At 41.2% G+C, this 23502-nt stretch overlaps 1 protein-coding gene across 3 annotated transcripts in view; it reads left to right on the forward strand.

Moving 5' to 3' along the window:
- NBAS (NBAS subunit of NRZ tethering complex) overlaps nucleotides 1–23502 on the forward strand; it is a 1903611-nt gene that overhangs the window by 130759 nt on the left and 1749350 nt on the right. For all 3 annotated transcript variants that reach the window (XM_053709663.1, XM_053709664.1, XM_053709665.1), the window contains exons 5-6: nucleotides 14946–14993; nucleotides 17985–18028. In XM_053709663.1, coding sequence (XP_053565638.1) covers nucleotides 14946–14993; nucleotides 17985–18028 — 92 coding nt within the window. The remainder of the gene's footprint in view (nucleotides 1–14945; nucleotides 14994–17984; nucleotides 18029–23502) is intronic.

The raw sequence follows: 23502 nt of genomic DNA on the forward strand, positions 1-23502 counted from the left end.
CCTTTGAGACGAGACCTTCTTGTTCAGGGTCCGTTCGAACATCCGAATCTGGTTTCACTCCAGCTGACTGCTTGGAGATTGAACGCTTGATTTTATCGAAGCGAGGATTCTCAGATTCTGTTATCGATACTCTTGTTCAGGCCAGAAAGCCTGTAACTAGAAAGATTTACCACAAAATTTGGAAAAAATATATATGGTAGATTCCCTTGGGACAAGGTTAAGATTCCTAGGATTCTATCCTTCCTTCAAGAAGGATTGGAAAAAGGATTATCTGCAAGTTCCCTGAAGGGACAGATTTCTGCCTTGTCGGTGTTACTTCACAAAAAGCTGGCAGCTGTGCCAGATGTTCAAGCCTTTGTTCAGGCTCTGGTTAGAATCAAGCCTGTTTACAAACCTTTGACTCCTCCTTGGAGTCTCAATTTAGTTCTTTCAGTTCTTCAGGGGGTTCCGTTTGAACCCTTACATTCCGTTGATATTAAGTTATTATCTTGGAAAGTTTTGTTTTTAGTTGCAATTTCTTCTGCTAGAAGAGTTTCAGAATTATCTGCTCTGCAGTGTTCTCCTCCTTATCTGGTGTTCCATGCAGATAAGGTGGTTTTACGTACTAAACCTGGTTTTCTTCCAAAAGTTGTTTCTAACAAAAACATTAACCAGGAGATTATCGTACCTTCTCTGTGTCCGAAACCAGTTTCAAAGAAGGAACGTTTGTTGCACAATTTGGATGTTGTTCGGGCTCTAAAATTCTATTTAGATGCTACTAAGGATTTTAGACAAACATCTTCCTTGTTTGTTGTTTATTCAGGTAAAAGGAGAGGTCAAAAAGCAACTTCTACCTCTCTCTCTTTTTGGATTAAAAGCATCATCAGAGTGGCTTACGAGACTGCCGGACGGCAGCCTCCCGAAAGAATCACAGCTCATTCCACTAGGGCTGTGGCTTCCACATGGGCCTTCAAGAACGAGGCTTCTGTTGATCAGATATGTAGGGCAGCGACTTGGTCTTCACTGCACACTTTTACCAAATTTTACAAGTTTGATACTTTTGCTTCTTCTGAGGCTATTTTTGGGAGAAAGGTTTTGCAAGCCGTGGTGCCTTCCATTTAGGTGACCTGATTTGCTCCCTCCCTTCATCCGTGTTCTAAAGCTTTGGTATTGGTTCCCACAAGTAAGGATGACGCCGTGGACCGGACACACCTATGTTGGAGAAAACAGAATTTATGTTTAACTGATAAATTACTTTATCCAACGGTGTGTCCGGTCCACGGCCCGCCCTGGTTTTTTTAATCAGGTCTGATAATTTATTTTCTTTAACTACAGTCACCACGGTACCATATGGTTTCTCCTATGCAAATATTCCTCCTTAACGTCGGTCGAATGACTGGGGTAGGCGGAGCCTAGGAGGGATCATGTGACCAGCTTTGCTGGGCTCTTTGCCATTTCCTGTTGGGGAAGAGAATATCCCACAAGTAAGGATGACGCCGTGGACCGGACACACCGTTGGAGAAAGTAATTTATCAGGTAAACATAAATTCTGTTTTTTATGCTATTTAGAGCATTTTAGATTTACTGATGCTGCTGTTGAGCTTAACAAGTGATGTTATTAGATTGGAGCCAACTTTAATTAATAAATAAATATTTGATTTGAGATGCAACTTCAGTCAGCCTTCAGCATGCTTAAGTTTAAAGCATACACTTTCTCTAATAATTTATCTTAAAGGGACAATCAACAACAACAATTTTTGTTGTTTAAAATCCCTTTATTAACCATTCCCTAGTTTTGCATAACCAACACAAATATATTAATGCACTTTTTTTTTTTTTTTTTTTTTTATAGGTTTTTTATTGAGGTTTTTCAGGTTAGGCTTACAAACAGTATAAACATACAAGGGAACTAGTTGTACATGCAGTATCTTTGAAAGAGAAAACAATAAATAAAAAATAAATGTATAGTCCAGCTGAGTTCAATAATATACAATAAGCCTTATACACAACTAACCAACGAAATAGTAAACAGTTATAGGAGGCAAGGCTTATACATGATGCCTATACATAAGGGGACCTTCCATAACCAACTCGAAAGGTCACTCATGGACCTAATATAAGGGAACATGTCTGAAATTAAAGAAAGGCATAATGGACTGACGAGACCACTTTTGGATCTCACTTCGATAACCTCAGTTTTTGTATTTTATTTTTCTGTAATGATAGTGCGCCATACACCCTTTTTTTATATTTTACAAATTTACATTCCCCAAAGAAGAAACATATAATGGCCTCTCACAGACCGTAACCTATGACAATAACCAATGGGGGGACTTGGAAAAGGGGTATTAAATGATAATTAGATGAACTATAGCTTATTTGGTTATGCTTATAAAGGTAGAGTAGATACGCTCCTTTAATAGAAACGGTAACAACCATGTTCATTATACAACTGCAAAGGAACTACTTCTAAGAATAGAAAAACCCCCCAATATATTTGAACAGATAAAGTATATTAAGGACTTTAAGGATTTTTGGTGCCAGCTAGATAAAATGATGGTATTAACTTATGCTATGTATAAAAAAAAACCCAATACATTTTCTGCGCTGACCAGCTAATAATAAGGGGCAATCCTTGGACAATTTATATGGCAATCTGGAGAGGGCAGAGAAAAACTGTACCTAATTATGTAACTTGGGAATTTGTTATATCAAAAGCAGTGTTGCAAGACTACTTACTAACATGAGCAGTCTAACCTTAGCCTAAGCAATATACTATGTCCTCTTCCTAATGTACAGGCTATCTATGTGGATATGCGCAAGATGTGCCGCCCCGGCCGCAAGCCGCACACCAACGCCCAACACGTCTAAGATAACAATATAGCTGCTTTATGTTCTGCGAAGATGTTGCAATGTCTAAAAGTGTATAGTATGAGGACAGATACACCCAAGGATATTAAAATGTTAGTTTGGGGAGAGGATACGCTTTGTATAAATCTGGGGATAAGACAGCCACAGTGGTAAAGAGCCACTAATAGATTCTAACTGCGGTACACATTGTAAACACTCAGAATTGTGATACAACAGCTTACTAATAAAACAGTAACTGCCTATAAATATTCGACTTAGTCCTGTTTGAACATTACAAGGAACATGGCGGGGATCATATACTATGACAAGAGACATGCCTGTGTATGTTAGACTGCTATTTCAGCAAAAGGGAACACTCCATATACGTCTAACTGCAGCACATACTGTAAACATTTATATATAACAGTTTGCACATAGTAAAATACAAAAAAACAAAAAACAAAAAAACAACAACAATAGCTGCATATGAAATATATAACTCGGAACTGTTAAAACACTTTAGGAGACAGGGCTAACCAACTCCAGTGCTAATCCTCTTGATGCAGTCTCTTATGTCAGCTGACTGCCAGATCGCAACAAGTCCTCTCTTTAACCAAGGCGTAACAATAAAGTGTCGCCCCTGATCCCGAGTGGTGACCCAGGAGAACACTCCTGCCCCTGTGTAACAAAGGGTTCGCCAAGCTTGTAAAGTCAGTAAGGGTCTTTGTGCTGTTATACATGTACCTTCGTGCTCCCTGAATAAATGTTCCATAAAGGCTCTTGTGCTTGTATGTTCCTCAGAGCGCATAGATGCTGCGTAAGTCACTTCTGTAGATCCCTTACCGGACCCTGCATAGTCGGCAACGCTCAGTTCCATTTTAACAGCCACATGGGTCTCGCCTTGTACATCAGGCCCTGCAATAGTGCGCACCTTGTCCACTTTACTCGAGGTAGGTTTAACACGCTGGGGCCCCAGAACGCTATCTTCCGTGCGTGGCACTAAAATAGGATTAACTGAAATGTCTCGCCGTGAAGCTATGGAGCCTTCAGGGTAAAATGCTTTGATCAGCTGTTTTTCTAAGGCTTCATGGTGATCCGAGAGGAGATTCCGTATAGCCTGTAACATGGCATTAACATCCATTGTGTCCATCGCGGTCTTCTGTAACAGTCAGCTGGCCAGCACCTCAAGCAAAAAATTCTAAATTGCACTAGCACCCTCTTGGATCTGTAGAGTCAGCGCAATAAGCTGCCTAAGGACAAGGCCCAGGAGGACCTCGCCGGGGGGTTAGTGAAAGGCCTCAGCCTAAATGCGTGCTCCGGGTGCTCAGAGTTACTCTCATCATGGTTTTCTTAGGCTCGACGGATGCAGGAGCGTTAATGCTTACAGGATCTGGCTGTGTGATAGACAGACGAACCATCTGGGGTATTTTAAAAGATAAATACAATGAAAGAACATGAGCAGAGTGATGTTATGCGACCTATCATGGCCACCTCCCGGAAGTCCCCCCTATTAGTGCACTTTTTACCTCTGTGATTACCTTGTATCTATGCCTCTGCAAACTGCCCCCTTATTTCAGTTCTTTTGACAGACTTGCATTCTAGCCAATCGGTGTTGACTCCTAGGTAACTTAACATGCGTGAGCTCAATGTTATCTATATAACACACATGAACTAACGCTCTCTAGTGGTGAAAAACTGTCAAAATGCATTCAGATTAGAGGCGGCCTTCAAGGTCTAAGAAATTAGCATATGAATATGAGCCTACCTTGGTTTAGCTTTTAACTAAGAATACCAAGAGAACAAAACAAAATTGGTGATAAAAGTAAATTGGAAAGTGGTTTAAAATCGCATGCCCTATTTGAATTATAAAAGTTTTTCTTTTTTAAGACACGATGAGTCCACGGATAATCTTAATTACTGATGGGATATTCACCTCCTGTCAGCAGGAGGAGGCAAAGAGCACCACAGCAGAGCTGTTAAATAGCTCCTCCCTTCCCTCCCACTCCAGTCATTCTCTTTGCCTATGTTAGTGATAGGAAGAAGTAAAGTGAGGTGTTAGGTTAGATTCTTCAATCAAGAGTTTATTATTTTTAAAGAAGTGCAAGATTGTGCTGCTTTGTTCTGGGGTGTAGCCGTAGTCCATATCAATCTCTTCAGTAGAGCATTGGTGGCTTTAGAGCAATGGGAACTTGTGGGAAATAATTCTCACTGCGCCTCACATATTATTGCTGCCCTAACCCTGAAAACCTGAGAAATTTATAGTCAGGAATTTCTGTTTCTTCACAGGTCCATGTGGGGGATAGGACCCCTCAAACCTGGTGAACTGCCTTTGCTGTCAGGCAGCCATATGAGGTAAGTGCTTGATTTTTTTCCCTGGGACACATAGAGGAAAAAGAGCACTTTTTAATACACTTCATTCATACATAAAGGGCTTATGGTTGCAGGGCAAACGTAGCACTTTGGGACAAATAGGCTCTCAGAGTCTGAGAGGACCAGACAGCGTGTACAGGCACTGGGGCTGGGAGGTATTGCACGCTTTTTACATCTGCACATCTATCTGGAGACAGTCGAGACCGGATACACACCGGATAGTCCCTCTGCCTAGAAACGCATGTTTTCTGTCATAGAGCAGACGTTTCTAGGTTAGGAGGGTTGTTGATCGATTCCCTTATCGAGTCCAGATTGCTGGCCATAAGGAGAGAAAGGCTCCGGTTCTTTCAGTCAGGTAAGCACCTCAGCAGAGCTGCTGAGGTTGTAAGGGTGTCTTTTTTTTTTATTGGTGTATAGATGCTTGAACACTTTTTTTCTCACACGCAGTAAAAAAGTTTCACTTTAAAATTTGAAGAGACAGTAACGGTTTTTACATTCTAACTTTTTTTTTGTCAAAAATAAAGTTTTTCTTGCATATTTATACTTTTGTGATTCAGTATGGACATAGGAGCCTTGCAAAGTGTTACTTGCTCCATGTGTTTGAATGCAAATGTGGAACCACCAATCCCTTTCTGGTCCTTAATGTATTGAGAGGGCTTTAAGTTATAGGGAAAAGATTTTTCCTGAGCCAAACTCTTCAAGAGAGGATGCTTTCCAAGAGTCTAATGATGAGATTCAGGGTATGCCGCAGCTTTCTCCCCAAGAGTCCCAAAATTTAGCGCCCGCTCAAGCAGTGCCCTGTACTTCTGCTCTAGCGCCCGCTGGAGTTACCTTAAAAGACATAGCTGCTCTCATGTCTTCCACAATTTCTGATGCACTGTCTGCCTTCCCTATGCTGCAGGGCAAACGAAAGAGGAAAGCCAGACATGCAGTAAGTGAGGTTTCTGATGGTGGTGGCAATCTCGGATGTACCCTCCCAAGGACATGAAGAGGAGGGTAATGAGGTTCCATCTGAAGGCGAAATTTCAGACTCTGAAAGTTCATTGCCTCTGACAGACTCGGAGGTTGTAACTTTTAGGTTTAAACTAGAACACCTCCGCCTGTTGCTCAGGGAGGTTTTGGTTACTTTAGACGGCTGTGACTCCATGGTTGTGGTTGCCCCTGCGAAGTCTAGTAAACTAGACAGATATTTTGAAGTTCCTTCTTACTCGGACGTATATCCGGTTCCAAAGCGAGCTTCGGAGATCGTTACTAAGGAGTGGGAGAGACCAGGCATTCCCTTTTCTCCCTCCCCTATTTTTAAGAAGTTTCCCATAGCTGACTCTTTCAAGGAGGCTTGACAAACAGTTCCTAAGGTGGAAGGTGCTGTCTCCAACTTAGCCAAGAGAACTACTATTCCCATAGAGGATAGTTGTGCTTTCAAAGATCCTATGGACAAGAAGTTAGAGGGTTTGCTTAAAAAGCTTTATGTTCACCATGGTCTGCTATTGCAGCCTGCTGCGTGCATTGCTACCGTTACTAGTGCGGCAGCATATTGGTTTGATGCTCTGTCTGAGTCTCTCAGGACTGAGACTTCGTTGGAGGAGATCCAAGATAGAATAAAGGCTCTGAAGCTAGCTAATGCTTTTATTACGGACGCTTCACTTCAAATTATTAAACTGAGAGCTAAGAGCTCGGGTTTCTCTGTCCTAGCCCGCAGAGCCTTATCGTTTAAACCTTGGTCTGCGGACGTGTCTTCTAAGTCTAAGCTTTTAGCGATTCCTTACAAGGGGAAGACCCTGTTTGGACCTGGCCTGTCAGAAATTATTTCTGATATCACGGGAGGTAAGCGTCATCTACTCCCTCAGGAGAGGAAAAACAAACAAAAGGGACGACAGAGTATTTTTTTTTCCTTTCGAAATTTCAAGGGAAATTCTTCCGCTTCATCCTCTAAGCAGGAACAATCTAAGCATACCTGGAAACCCAACCAGTCTTGGAACAAGGGTAAACAATCCAGGAAGCTGGCTAATGAATCCAAAACAGCATGAAGGGCATGTCCCCTATCCGGGACCGGATCTGGTAGGGGGCAGACTTTCCTTCTTCGTTCAGGCTTGGGTTCGGGACGTTCAGGATCCCTGGGCGATAGAGATTGTCTCTCAGGGATACAAATTGGATTTCAAAAGTTTTCCTCCCAGAGGCAGGTTTCTGCTTTCAAGATTATCTGTAGACCAGACAAAAGGAGAGGCGTTCTTACATTGTGTAAAAGACCTCTCCGCCTTGGGAGTGATTGTTCCCGTTCCAGTCCAGGAACAGGGTCAGGGTTTTTACTCCAATCTGTTTGTGGTTCCCAAAAAAGAGGGAACCTTCAGACCAATTTTAGACCTAGAGAATCTAAACAAATTTCTCAGGATTCCCTCCTTCAAGATGGAAACTATTCGTTCCATTCTTCCATTAATCCAGGAGCGTCAATTCATGACAACTGTGAATTTAAAGGACGCGTACCTACATATCCCTATTCACAGGGATCATCACAAGTTCCTAAGGTTTGCCTTCCTAGACAAACACTTCCAGTTCGTGGCTCTTCCTTTCGGACTGGCCACGGCTCCCAGAATTTTCACAAAGGTTCTGGGGTCTCTGTTGGCGGTCATTCGGTCTCGGGCATTGGGGTGGCGCCTTATCTGGACGACATTCTAGTCCAGGCACCATCTTTTCAGCAAGCAAGATCCCACACCGACATATAGTTATCTTTCCTAAGAGCTCACGGATGGAAGGTAAATTTGGGAAAGAGTTCCCTAGTTCCAGACACAAGAGTCACCTTTTTGGGAACCATAATAGGCTCCTTTTCCATGAAGATTTTTCTTACAGAAGTCAGGAAATCAAAGGTTATCGATACTCGCCTAGTCCTTCAGTCCACTCCACGGCCATCAGTGGCTCAGTGTATGGAGTTAATCGGGCTGATGGTTGCGCCAATGGACATCATCCTGTTTGCTCGTTTCCATCTCAGGCCTCTGCAGTTAAGCATGCTCAGGCAATGGAACGGAGATTATGCAGACTTGTCTCCTCGAATAACTCTGGAGCAGGAGACAAGGGACTCTCTTCAATGGTGGTTGTCTCTGGATCATCTCTCCCAGGGAACCTGCTTTCACAGACCGTCTTGGGTGATTGTAACTCCTTCTGGAGTGGGGAGCAGTATGGGGCTCCCTAAAGGCTCAGGGAGTTTGGACTCAGTCAGAGTCTGTTCTTCCTATAAACATTCTAGAATTGAGAGCAATCTTCAATGCTCTTCTGGCATGGCCCCAGCTAGCTTCACTACGGTTTATCAGGTTCCAGTCGGACAACATAACTTCAGTGGCTTACATCAATCATCAAGGAGGAACGAGGAGTTCTTAGCGATGACAGAGGTAACCAAAATAATCCAGTGGGCGGAGGCCCACTCTTGTTGCCTATAGGCGATCCATATCCCAGGGGTAGACAACTGGGAGGCGGCTTTTCTGAGCAGGCAGACCTTTCATCCGGGGGAGTGGGAACTCCATCTGGAAGTGTTCTCCAATCTGATTCTCAAGTGGGGTCAGCTGGAATTGGATCTCATGGCATCCCGTCAGAATGCCAAACTACCGAGATACGGGTCAAGGTCCAGGGACCCCCAGGCTGAACTGATAGATGCTCTGGCGTTCCCTTGGACCTTCAGTCTAGCATACCTATTTCCTCTGTTTGCTCTTCTTCCTCGGGTAATTGCTTGAATCAAACAGGAGAGGGCTTCGGTGATCCTCATAGCTCCGGCCTGGCCTCGCCGGATTTGTTATGCGGATCTGGTGGAGATGGCATCTCTGCCTCCTTGGAGACTCCCGTTGAGGAAGGTCCTTCTGATTCAGGTGCCCTTTCTTCACCCAAATCTAGGTTCTCTGAAGCGGACTGCTTGGAGATTGAACGCTTAATTTTATCCAAGCAGGGATTTTCTGATTCGGTCATAGAGACCTTGATTCAGGCTCATAAGCCTGTAACTAGAAGGATTTACCATAAGATTTGGCGTAAATATCTCTATTGGTGCGAATCCAAGGGCTACTCATGGAGTAGAGTAAGCATTCCTAGAATTTTGTCTTTTCTCCAAGAGAGTTTGGAGAAGGGTTTATCGACGAGCTCCCTAAAGGGTCAAATCTCGGCCTTATCTATTTTGCTACACAAACGTCTGGCGGATGTCCCAGATGTACAATATTTTGATCAGGCCTGTGTTCAAACCAGTTACTCCTCCATGGAGTCTTAATTTAGTTCTCAAAGTTCATCAAGGGGCTCCATTTGAGCCTATGCATTCCTTAGATATTAAGTTATTATCTTGGAAAGTTTTATTTCTTGTTGCTATTTCTTCTGCTCGGAGAGTGTCAGAGCTTTCGGCACTGCAGTATGAGTCTCCTTATCTTATTTTCCATTCGGATAAGGTAGTTTTACGTACTAAACTAGGATTTATTCCTAAGGTTGTTTCTGATCAGAACATTAATCAGGAGATTGTGGTTCCTTCCTTGTGTCCTAATCCTTCTTCTAAGAAGGAAAGACTTCTGCACAATTTGGACGTGGTCCGTGCTTTAAAGTTTTACTTACAGGCGACTAAGGACTTTCGTCAGTCTTCTTCTTTGTTTGTGATTTTCTGAGGAAAACATAATGGACAAAAAGCTACGGCTACTTCTCTTTCTTTTTGGCTGAAGAGTATCATACGTTATGCATATGAGACTGCTGGACAGCAGCCTCACGAGAGAGTTAGGGCTCATTCCACGAGGGCTGTTGCTTCCTCATGGGCGTTCAAAAATGAAGCTTCTGTGGAATAGATTTGCAAGGCTGCTACTTGGTCTTCTCTTCACACTTTTTCAAAGTTCTACAAATTTGACACTTTTGCATCGACTGAGGCCGCTTTTGGGAGAAAGGTTCTTCAAGCAGTGGTGCCTTCCGTTTAGGTTCCCTGTCTTGTCCCTCCCGTATCATCTGTCTACTCTAGCTTGGGTATTGAATCCCATCAGTAATTAAGATGATCCGTGGACTCATCGTGTCTTAAAAAATAAAATAAAATTTATGCTTACCTGATAAATTTATTTCTCCAACATTGGTGTGTCCGGTCCATGGCGTCATCCATAACTTGTGGGAATATTCTCCTCCCCAACAGGAAATGGCAAAGAGCACAGCAAAAGCTGTCCATGTAGTCCCTCCCAGGCTCCACCCCCCCAGTCATTCTCTTTGTCGCTCTGAACAAGTAGCATCTCCACGGAGATGGTGAAGAGTATGTGAAGAGACTCACTCCGTTGGTGGCTGACCCAGGATCACCTGTCTCAGGGAATTAGCTTCCGCAGACCAGAGTGGGTCATCGTCACGACCGACGCCAGTCTATTAGGCTGGGGCGCGGTCTGGGACTCCCTGAAAGCTCAGGGCCTATGGTCTCGGGAAGAGTCTCTTCTCCCGATAAACATTCTGGAACTGAGAGCGATATTCAATGCTCTCCAGGCTTGGCCTCAACTAGCAAAGGCCAGATTCATAAGATTCCAATCAGACAACATGATGACTGTTGCTTACATCAACCATCAGGGGGGAACAAGGAGTTCTCTGGCGATGAGAGAGGTGTCCAAAATCATCAAATGGGCGGAGGATCACTCCTGCCACCTATCTGCGATCCACATCCCAGGAGTAGACAACTGGGAGGCGGATTATCTGAGTCGTCAGACTTTCCATCCGGGGGAGTGGGAACTCCACCCGGAGGTGTTTGCCCAGTTGACCCAATTATGGGGCATTCCAGACATGGATCTGATGGCGTCTCGTCAGAACTTCAAGGTTCCTTGCTACGGGTCCAGATCCAGGGATCCCAAGGCGACTCTAGTGGATGCATTAGTGGCGCCTTGGGCCTTCAACCTAGCTTATGCGTTTCCACCGTTCCCTCTCATTCCCAGGCTGGTAGCCAGGATCAAACAGGAGAAGGCCTCGGTGATTTTGATAGCTCCTGCGTGGCCACGCAGGACTTGGTATGCAGACCTGGTGAATATGTCATCGGCTCCACCATGGAAGCTACCTTTGAGACAGGATCATCTAGTACAAGGTCCATTCTAACATCCAAACCTAGTTTCTCTCCAGCTGACTGCTTGGAAATTGAACGCTTGATTTTATCTAAGCGTGGGTTTTCGGATTCCTTGATAGATACTCTGGTACAAGCCAGAAAACCTGTGACTAGAAAGATTTACCATAAAATATGGAAAAGATATATCTGTTGGTGTGAATCCAAGGGATTCTCATGGAGTAAGATTAAAATTCCCAGGATCCTTTCCTTTCTACAAGAAGGTTTGGATAAGGGATTGTCAGCGAGTTCTCTAAAAGGACAGATTTCTACTCTATCTGTCTTGTTACACAAACGACTGGCAGCTGTGCCAGATGTTCAAGCTTTTGTACAGGCTTTAGTCAGGATCAAGCCTGTTTACAGACCTTTGACTCCTCCTTGGAGTCTAAATTTAGTTCTTTCAGTTCTTCAAGGGGTTCCGTTTGAACCCTTGCATTCCATAGGTATCAAGTTGTTATCTTGGAAAGTTCTGTTTTTGGTTGCTATTTCTTCTGCTAGAAGAGTTTCTGAATTATCTGCTCTGCAGTGTAATCCACCCTATCTGGTGTTCCATTCAGATAAGGTTGTTTTGCGTACTAAACCTGGTTTCCTTCCAAAGGTTGTTTCCAACAAAAATATTAACCAGGAAATAGTTGTGCCTTCTTTGTGCCTGAATCCAGTCTCAAAGAAGGAACGTTTGTTACACAATTTAGATGTAGTCCGTGCTTTAAAGTTCTATTTAGAAGCAGCAAAGGATTTCAGACAAACGTCTTCACTGTTTGTCGTTTATTCTGGCAAGAGGAGAGATCAAAAAGCTACTGCTACCTCTCTTTCCTTTTGGCTGAAAAGCATCATCCGATTGGCTTACGAGACTGCCGGACGGCAGCCTCCTGAACGAATCACAGCTCACTCTACTAGGGCTGTGGCTTCCTCATGGGCCTTCAAGAACGAGGCTTCTGTTGATCAGATATGTAAGGCAGCGACTTGGTCTTCTCTGCACACTTTTGCCAAATTCTACAAATTTTATACTTTTGCTTCTTCGGAGGCTATTTTTGGGAGAAAGGTTTTGCAAGCCGTGGTGCCTTCTGTTTAGGTAACCTGATTGGCTCCCTCTCTTCATCCGTGTCCTAAAGCTTTGGTATTGGTTCCCACAAGTTATGGATGACGCCGATGACCGGACACACCAATGTTGGAGAAAAAAGAATTTATGCTTACCTGATAAATTACTTTCTCCAACGGTGTGTCCGGTCCACGGCCCGCCCTGGTTTTTTAATCAGGTTTGATAAATTTCTTTCTTTAACTACAGTCACCACGGCACCCTATAGTTTCTCCTTTTTTTCTCCTGTCCGTCGGTCGAATTACTGGGGGGGCGGAGCCTGGGAGGGACTATATGGACAGCTTTTGCTGTGCTCTTTGCCATTTCCTGTTGGGGAGGAGAATATTCCCACAAGTTATGGATGACGCCGTGGACCGGACACACCGTTGGAGAAAGTAATTTATCAGGTAAGCATAAATTCTGTTTTCTTTTTTAACACGATGAGTCCACGGCCCGCCCTGTTCTTGTAAGACAGGTTGTGGGTTATTGTAAACTTTAGACACCTCTGCACCTTGGCTTTTTCTTTCTCTTCCTAACTGCAGTCAAATGACTGGAGTGGGAGGGAAGGGAGGAGCTATTTAACAGCTCTGCTGTGGTGCTCTTTGCCTCCTCCTGCTGACCAGGAGGTGAATATCCCATCAGTAATTAAGATGATCCGTGGACTCATTGTGTCAAAAAAGAAATAAATTTATCAGGTAAGCATAAATTTTCTTTTTGTACTTGACTGTCCTTTTAATACTGGATAGGGACGGCCAGCACCTTATTTATTATTGATTATTTTCCTGGGACCTGCTACACTCTACTAAACTTCATTTACTACTGTCACAAAGCTGTGTGACCCTGCAACTTTAAACTTTTCTCCTGACCCTGCAAGTTAAAATCTACCTTTGGTAACTTCAGGGAATACGGTGTTACTGCTAAACACTGACCAAAGATTTCTTCAAACCTTAAGAAGTCTGAGGGAACCCAGATGAAAACAATATTTGGGCTATAAGAAGAAAGGAAAACAAAAAAAAGGATAACTACATCACCAGAACGGATCATCACCCCTGACCTCTGAATCAAAGAGAAGGTCAGGTGACTTATCAGAAGCACCAGGAACAAACAGTCTGTGAATCCCTCACAGTGAAGAATATCAGCGGTTGCAACCAGGACAGATTAAGGTACCTCTACACTAATTTGCACTACGTTTTTTAAAACACGCAAACTGAACTTTAAAGACATCAAGGTATTCATCTGTTAAATTAACCATTTCCATTAACCACGATTGCTTTGGCACCTAAATCAGAATATTGGCTGTTTTTTGCCTTTTTAACTATCCAGCACACCTGAGCCAATATTATGTCCAAGGAAAGTAACTGTGTATCTTTATAACTGTATTTGTTACTGAAGAACTGTAAAGCTGTTAGGACTGATACATTTGTGCCTTTTAAATATTCAATTCACCATTTATCTTAGAAATTTGTTGCTTGCCATATGTTATCTATAGAATTAATTCCTTTATACCTGGAATTCTAGGATTATATGGTTCTAGTCTGTTTTTATAAGTGTTGTATAAAACATAAATTAGATTGGTATCATCATTTCCTAGCTTTTTTTAGCGCTGCTAAATAAACCCCATTTTTTCTTCTTATCCACCATTTAGTTCTCTTTGAGGGAAGAACTTTTTTAGCAGCAGGAATCCACCTTTAGGCGCTCCTATCACACTACACATAAATACTTATTGTAAACTTTAGACACCTCTGCACCTTGGCTTTTTCTTTCTCTTCCTAACTGCGGTCAAATGACTGGAGTGGGAGGGAAGGGAGGAGCTATTTAACAGCTCTGCTGTGGTGCTCTTTGCCTCCTCCTGCTGACCAGGAGGTGAATATCCCATCAGTAATTAAGATGATCCGTGGACTCATTGTGTCAAAAAAGAAATAAATTTATCAGGTAAGCATAAATTTTCTTTTTGTACTTGACTGTCCTTTTAATACTGGATAGGGACGGCCAGCACCTTATTTATTATTGATTATTTTCCTGATTCTACGTGTACCTCCTATGTGCATTTTTTCCAGTTCTTATAATAAATATTAGGAACCATTATTATTGTTATTATTTTTATTTAAGTGCTCATATATTATGCAGAACTATGACATTATCTATAAAATTGTAACGTACAATAATCAAAAGGCATTTACAGGAATCGTAAAAGGTAGCAGGCCCTGTGCATTTTTCCCTGATAGCTGTAAACCAGCTTACATGAAATAATCGACAGGACAGATGGATTTGTGAGAAAATGACAACTTGTGAGCTTACATTCTAATATATACCCACAAATAGTAGTACATAAAGTCAAATAAGCATTGTAATAGAACAAACCTCTATGTTCTTTGGACTAAAAAAGAGGGAGGAAAAGTGATATAGGGGCTGAACAAATATTTGCTACAGTATTTGTTGTACCCTCTATCAAACTTGCCAGGCTATTGCAGCATTTTAACAGACTGAACATTTTGGTGGTTGGGAAAAGGAAAATGTAAATAATTTGTGCAAAAATGATATAATTTAGATGATAATTCTTGGTCATTGGCAAGAGAAAGATGTAATACTGTGTTGGTTTTCTTGCAGTAATGGTAAGCTTTTGGCTGCTGTTCAGGACCAGTGTATTGAAATCCGGTAAGTCTCTACCTGTCTGTTATAAGTTGCTGTACTTCTAAATAGCAGTGATTTGCATTACATTACGACCCTTGTGTAAACCCAATTTTATTTTTATTTTCTTGTTTTGCTTATTTTCTTCTATGGTTTTTCTAAATGATACCTGTAAATTTAATGAGAAGCATCTCTTTATCCAATAATTAACTCATTTTGCGGTCAATGTTTGGTTACATGCGGGGAAAGACTTACGCAGTGGTTTCCATTAGACACAGGCTAAAGGGACGTGGAACATTTTTAACAGCTTTCCCATTTAATTCTGTTATCAAATATGCTTTATTCTCTTGGTATCCTTTGTTATCGGAGCAGCAATGCACTACTGGCGGCTAGCTGAACACATTGGATGAACCAATGACAAGAAGCATATAAAAGCGATCAGCAGCTAGCTCCCAGTATTGCATTGCTGCTCCAGAGCTTATGCAGGTATAATTTTCAACCAAATATACCAAGAGAAGAAAACAAATGACATAATAGAAGTATTGGAAAGGGATTCTAAATTGGACTGAATCTTGCAGCTTTGACTTTACTGTCCCTTTAAGTACACACTACCATGGGCCCAATGATATCTCCAGTTAGATTCTTTTGCATTTGTCAGCCCACAAACATAGAGCCGTGTGTGACTGGCTGTGGAGAGCATTTATGGAGTACCATAAAATACAATAAATGACAAACAGGCATCTTTCTTAAAAAGAGTGCCTAGGCAATTGTCCATATTGCCTAATGTGAAATCTGCAAATGTAGTTGCATGCTATAACCTAACTAGATGGGGGGTAACTTTGTGAAATGAAAAAAATACTTTCTTGTAAAGTCATAGATATATTAATTTTTAAGGTGGTGCAAGGGTTAAAAGCCTTTTTCCCAAAGGCTCAAAAAGAAAATCTTAAAAATTAAACTCGGCACACACACATACTACATACATTTTTAGAAAAATAGTATAGATTGGGCGTGCAAATTAGTACATTTATTGCATAGCCAATTTCTTGACAATTAGGGTAAATGCAAAATTTCAGTATATGCCAGTCACAATCTGCAATAAAAGGAGCTATTTTCTGAGGTGTGAACAATCTACACAAATAAAAGTCCATCCACTCAAGGGTTAATGAACCAGCCTGTAAATTTCCAAATCTGGCTTGAACGTTGCTTGACGGCAGTATGCACTCTTTACTGTTTGTGTTGTAGTTCAATTTATAAAGTAAATCCAATTCTATTCTCTCAATTTAACTGTTTGGTGATTGATACTTTAATTCAAGGACGTAAATCGGTTACTAGAAAAATATATAATAAGATCTGGAAGTTTTATCTTTCTTGTTGTGATGAAAAAGGTGTGTGTTTGTCTTCATTTAGAATTCTACAGTTTTTTTCTAGATGATTTAGAAAAAGGTTTTTCAGCTAGTTCTCTAAAGGGACACATTTCTGCTCCTTCCAAATTATTCTTAAAAAATTGCTGAGTTACCAGAAGTACGAACTTTTTTTGTTCAATCTTTAGTTAGAATTACGCTTGTTATAATGCCAATTTCTCCTTTGTGGACTTTGAAATTTAGTTTTAAGGGTTCCACAGGCTCCTCCAATTGAACCCATGCATAGCTGGACATTCAACTCTTTTATTTTGGAAAGTTTTGTTTATCTTAGTCATTTCTTTAGCGGGGAGGGTATCAAAGTTAAATTCATAAAGCTTACTTGGAGGCGGCAAAGTCTCCACCACAACGTATTAGAGCTAATTCTACTTATTCAGTTTTCAATTCCTGGGCGTTCAAAAATAACGCTTCATTGGAACAAAGGTTACATCTTAGTCTTATTCAGTACAATATAAAATTGCTAGGGGGCGCTAATAGTATGAAACAATGAAGGCAAAAAGACTAACAATATTCCTATGTATCCAATGTTGACACAAAATTAAATACAAATCTTAACAAATAATAATATTCACCAATGATGAACAAAGTCCAATAGGCATCCAAAAGACAATACCAAAAAAGTCCCCAATGAATAATCTTCATAAAGGGTGATATAGTCGTCACAGGCTGCTTTTCTTCAGCTACTTAAGGTGCAACGATTCTGAAAAACTCAATAAAGAAAGAAGGCACCATATGTGCATATCAATAAAAATATAGGTGCTACGTTCACAACCATTGAAACAGTGTACTCACATCTTACTAAAGCACCGCACTGTGCTAAATGGTCTGTTTCAGTGTACCAACTCATTACTGGAACCACTTTGTAGGAAATCCCACATGTGCTTCAAATGATAGGCAGCTGCTCAGAACAGTGTCACAAACGGCACTCGTAATAAAAAGGTAGAAATTTTATTAAAATCCGTAAAAACTATTTAAAACAAGTGCAGACACATTAAGGGGGTAATAATGTATCATCCCCCAGAATATGCAACGCATTTCTTGGCATTAGAAAAACACAGTTTTATCAGGCATATATGACCTTCCAGACAAAGGCCTTAAATCAGAGCTAGCAGCCAATCAATGCCCTTCTAATGTGAACGTATGTACATTATGACAATTAACATTTCTTATAATTGCATTCTCTGAGTCATTAAAGTTTAAGTTTGACTTTCATGTCCCTTTAATTGTCTTCAGTTTCTAAATTCTTGAAATTAATTAAGCAGCCATTTTGGTGGTTGGTCATAGAAGCCTCAGAAACCTAACGTAAAGTTGCCTCTTTCTTTATCAATTTTTATAATATAAAAACACAAAACCTTTTTTTCTGCACACCGTTCAGTGCATTAAGGCTATTACTGTACCTTCCCTGTTACTTTAAGAAATTTAGGAAATGGCAGTGTCATTTTCAAAAATATCTTTTTAATCTAAGATTTAGTAGTTTGGTTTATCCCCATATTCATAAATCTGATTTGTGCTTTAGCTGTGTGTTTGGAAGGATCCATCACTCCTTATAGTGATCACATTTTAATTTCCCTTTTGTATTATATTTCCGGCAAACTTACAGGTCTGCAAAAGATGACTTTGGTTCCGTGATAGGAAAATGTCAAGGTGAGTGATTGCAAGTACACGCTGCCCTCAATTGCTTTTTGTAAACTAGCTTCAAAAATCATCCAATTTAGTACAATTCAACTAGGTCAACAAGAATTGCTCCCGGAAATAGGGCAATTTGAAATGTAAATGTTATCGTAGCACTAAGTAACTAAACAGTTTTCAGGGACAACAGCTAGAGATTTTATTTATTTCGTTTTTTTGGTATAAAAATGAAATTATGGTTTGCTTTTTATAAAAATATAAAATTGTTTAAAACATCTATGTTAAAGTGACATTAAACACTTTGGGCCAGATTACAAGTGAAGCGCAAACGTTTGTGCGCAAGCTATATCGGGTTGAAGGTAAAACACGATCACTTGAAGGTTGAAGGTAAACATGATCGCTTGAGCACAATTGCGATTTACGCTAGAATGATTACCGCGTCCTCAGAGCTGTAGTTAACTGTTTTGCAAAACAAAAAAGTGACACAAAACACATCAAACATACATTACAAAGTACCGTTACACTCATAATAACACTATATTATGAAGATTATTTAAAAAAAATATTGCACACAAAAGTTATAAGGGCTCAAAGATATGAGGTCTCCATCTTTAGAAATTTATATGCATACATACATACAGACAGATATACACATATAAATACATATGTATTTATAACTATGTATATGTATTTATAACTATGTATTTGTATTTATAAATAAATATAACATTGTAATGTAAAATATTTATATTTTCATGTTGAGTTAGCGCACATGAGAATATGCAATCGGGTTTGTGCGCGAGTGGGGTGTTTTCTCTTGTAAGATGTATCGAGTCCACGGATTCATCCTTTACTTGTGGGATATTCTCCTTCCCAACAGGAAGTGGCAAAGAGAGCACACAGCAGAGCTGTCCATATAGCTCCCCCTCTAGCTCCACCCCCCAGTCATTCTCTTTGCCGGCTCTAAGCAATCGGAAGGGTAAAGTGAATGTGGTGCCATTCCTCGGCCATCTGTAGCTCAGTGCATGGAGACAATCGGGCTAATGGTAGCGGCAATGGACATAGTCCCTTTTGCACGGATACACCTCAGGCCACTGCAACTATGCATGCTCAAACAGTGGAATGGGGATTATGCAGATTTGTCTCCTCAAATACAGCTGGACCAGGGGACCAGAGATTCTCTTCTCTGGTGGTGGTCTCAGGATCACCTGTCTCAGGGAATGTGTTTCCGCAGACCAGAGTAGATCATCGTAACGACCGACACCAGTCTGTTGGGCTGGGGTGCAGTCTGGGACTCCCTGAAAGCTCAGGGCTTATGGTCTCGGGAAGAAGCTCTTCTCCCGATAAACATTCTGGAACTGAGGGCGATATTCAACTCGCTCCAGGCATGGCCTCAGCTAGCTGCGGCCAAATTCATCACATTTCAGTCGGACAACATCACGACTGTAGCTTACGTCAATCATCAAGGGGGAACAAGGAGTTCCCTAGCAATGATGGAAGTAACAAAAATAATCCGGTGGGCGGAGGATCACTCTTGCCATCTCTCAGCAATTCACATCCCAGGAGTAGACAACTGGGAGGCGGATTTTCTAAGTCGTCAGACTTTTCACCCGGGGGAGTGGGAACTCCACCCGGAGGTATTTGCCCAGCTGACTCAGCTATGGGGCACTTCAGAATTGGATCTGATGGCGTCCCGTCAGAGCACCAAGCTTCCTCTTTACGGGTCCAGATCCCGGGATCCCCAGGCGGTGCTGATAGATGCTCTAGCAGCGCCTTGGTCCTTCAATCTGGCCTATGTTTTTCCACCGTTTCCTCTCCTCCCTCGTCTGGTTGCCAGAATCAAGCAGGAGAGGGCTTCAGTGATTCTAATAGCGCCTGCGTGGCCACGCAGGACCTGGTATGCTGACCTAGTGGACATGTCATCTGATCCACCATGGACACTACCAATGAGGCAGGACCTTCTAATACAAGGTCCTTTCAAACATCCAAATCTAATTTCTCTGCGTCTGACTGCTTGGAGATTGAACGCCTAATTCTATCATAGCGTGGTTTCTCTGAGTCGTTTATTGATACCCTGATTCAGGCTAGAAAGCCTGTCACCAGGAAAATCTACCATAAGATTTGGCGAAAATATCTTTTTTGGTGCGAATCCAAGGGTTACTCATGGAGTAAGATTAGGATTCCCAGGATATTGTCCTTTCTCCAAGAAGGATTGGAGAAAGGATTATCAGCTAGTTCCTTAAAAGGACAGATATCTGCTTTGTCTATTCTTTTACACAAACGTCTGGCAGAGGTACCAGACGTTCAAGTGTTCAGTCAGGCTTTAGTCAGAATCAAGCCTGTTTACAGACCTGTAGCTCCGCCATGGAGTCTGAATCTAGTTCTTTCAGTTCTACAAGGGGTTCCGTTTGAACCTTTACATTGCATAGATATTAAGCTTTTATCTTGGAAAGTTACCTTACCTGGTTTTCCATGCAGATAAGGTTGTTTTGCGTACCAAACCCGGTTTTCTTCCTAAGGTTGTGTCTAATATTAACCAGGAAATTGTTGTTCCTTCTCTGTGTCCTAATCCTTCTTCGAAGAAGGAACGTCTGTTACACAATCTTGATGTGGTTCGTGCTTTAAAGTTCTATTTAAAAGCAACTAAGGATTTCAGACAAACAACTATATTGTTTGTTATCTATTCTGGTAAGAGGAGAGGTCAGAAAGCGACTGCTACCTCGCTTTCCTTTTGGCTGAAAAGCATCATCCGTTTGGCCTATGAGACTGCTGGCCAGCAGCCTCCCGAAACAATTACTGCTCATTCTACCAGAGCAGTGGCTTCCACATGGGCCTTTAAATATATGGCTTCTGTTGAACAGATTTGCAAGGCAGTGACTTGGTCTTCGCTGCATACTTTTTCCAAATTTTACAAATTCAATACTTTTGCTTCTTCGGAGGCTATTTTTGGGAGAAAGGTTTTACAAGCAGTGGTGCCTTCCGTTTAAGGTACCTGTCTTGTTCCCTTCCTTCATCTGTGTCCTAAAGCTTTGGTATTGGTATCCCACAAGTAAAGGATGAATCCGTGGACTCGATACATCTTACAAGAGAAAACAGAATTTATGCTTACCTGATAAATAACTTTCTCTTGTGATGTATCGAGTCCACGGCCCGCCCTGGCTATTAAGTCAGGTAGTGTTTTTGTTTAAACTACAGTCACCACTGCACCCTATGGTTTCTCCTTTTTTCTTCCTAACCTTCGGTCGAATGACTGGGGGGTGGAGCTAGAGGGGGAGCTATATGGACAGCTCTGCTGTGTGCTCTCTTTGCCACTTCCTGTTGGGAAGGAAAATATCCCACAAGTAAAGGATGAATCCGTGGACTCGATACATCACAAGAGAAAGTAATTTATCAGGTAAGCATAAATTCTGTTTTTTCAACTTTTTTTTTGCTCCATTGACTTTTATGGGGGGGAATAGGTTATCACACTCTAGATTGTAAGTTCGGCTTTTTGCGTATGTCGATTTAGTGCAAGTGCAATTACTTTTTACTTCTAGCGCAGTTAGCCCTATAGCAAAAGCGTTAAATAGCGCTCCACTTGTAATCTAGACCTTTTGCGATTGTAATAAAAACAAAAGTTAAATTATATGAAATAAAACAACTTTGCAAAATACTTTAATTATTGATTTTAATACCCTTTCTTTTAATTATTATAATTGTGGACTTTCCAATTCCTTTTAAAAGTGCAGACACTAAACTTAACACTGCTATATTCCACACAGTCATTGGTTGACAACTCTAATGACCTTTTTAAAGCTGTCCTTACTTGGTCTTAGCAGAGAAAGACATTTAGGTTTTATGAACTGTTTTATGAACACTAAAACTTTGCACATTTTAAAAAAATATTTAAACTAATATACATTTAAAATTACATCTGCATATCCTTCTCAAACTTATATTTACTTTTAATGCACCATTCTATCCAATATCTATTTAGTGTTTAATATCCCTTTAAGTTTAACACAAACTCTTATTGTGTTTGATATAGACAAGATTCTCCAAATGTATCAGCCAGAAGAGAGTTTGACTCAATTGTTGGTTAAAACAAATAGGTTTTCTCCAACATAGGTGTGTCCGGTCCACGGCGTCATCCTTACTTGTGGGATATTCTCCTCCCCAACAGGAAATGGCAAAGAGCCCAGCAAAGCTGGTCACATGATCCCTCCTAGGCTCCGCCTACCCCAGTCATTCTCTTTGCCGTTGTACAGGCAACATCTCCACGGAGATGGCTTAGAGTTTTTTAGTGTTTAACTGTAGTTTTTCATTATTCAATCAAGAGTTTGTTATTTTCAAATAGTGCTGGTACGTACTATTTACTCAGAAACAGAAAAGAGATGAAGAATTCTGTTTGTATGAGGAAAATGATTTTAGCAACCGTAACTAAAATCCATGGCTGTTCCACACAGGACTGTTGAGAGCAATTAACTTCAGTTGGGGGAACAGTTTGCAGTCCTTTGCTGCTTGAGGTATGACACATTCTAACAAGACGATGTAATGCTGGAAGCTGTCATTTTCCCTATGGGATCCGGTAAGCCATGTTTATTACGATTGTAAATAAGGGCTTCACAAGGGCTTATTTAAACTGTAGACCTTTTTTGGGCTAAATCGATTGATATTAACACTTATTTAGCCTTGAGGAATCATTTATTCTGGGTATTTTGATATAATAATATCGGCAGGCACTGTTTTAGACACCTTATTCTTTAGGGGCTTTCCCAAAGCATAGGCAGAGTCTCATTTTCGCGCCGGTGTTGCGCACTTGTTTTTGAGAGGCATGGCATGCAGTCGCATGTGAGAGGAGCTCTGATACTTATAAAAGACTTCTGCAGGCGTCATTTGGTATCGTATTCCCCTTTGGGTTTGGTTGGGTCTCAGCAAAGCAGATACCAGGGACTGTAAAGGGGTTAAAGCTTAAAACGGCTCCGGTTCCGTTATTTTAAGGGTTAAAGCTTCCAAAATTGGTGTGCAATATTTTCAAGGCTTTAAGACACTGTGGTGAAAGTTTGGTGAATTTTGAACAATTCCTTCATGTTTTTTCGCAATTGCAGTAATAAAGTGTGTTCAGTTTAAAATTTAAAGTGACAGTAACGGTTTTATTTCAAAACGTTTTTTGTACTTTCTTATCAAGTTTATGCCTGTTTAACATGTCTGAACTACCAGATAGACTGTGTTCTGAATGTGGGGAAGCCAGAATTCCTATTCATTTAAATAAATGTGATTTATGTGATAATGACAATGATGCCCAAGATGATTCCTCAAGTGAGGGGAGTAAGCATGGTACTGCATCATTCCCTCCTTCGTCTACACGAGTCTTGCCCACTCAGGAGGCCCCTAGTACATCTAGCGCGCCAATACTCCTTACTATGCAACAATTAACGGCTGTAATGGATAATTCTGTCAAAAACATTTTAGCCAAAATGAACCCTTGTCAGCGTAAGCGTGGATGCTCT

This window comes from Bombina bombina, chromosome 4 (assembly GCF_027579735.1).
Source record: "Bombina bombina isolate aBomBom1 chromosome 4, aBomBom1.pri, whole genome shotgun sequence".
NCBI lineage: Eukaryota > Metazoa > Chordata > Amphibia > Anura > Bombinatoridae > Bombina > Bombina bombina.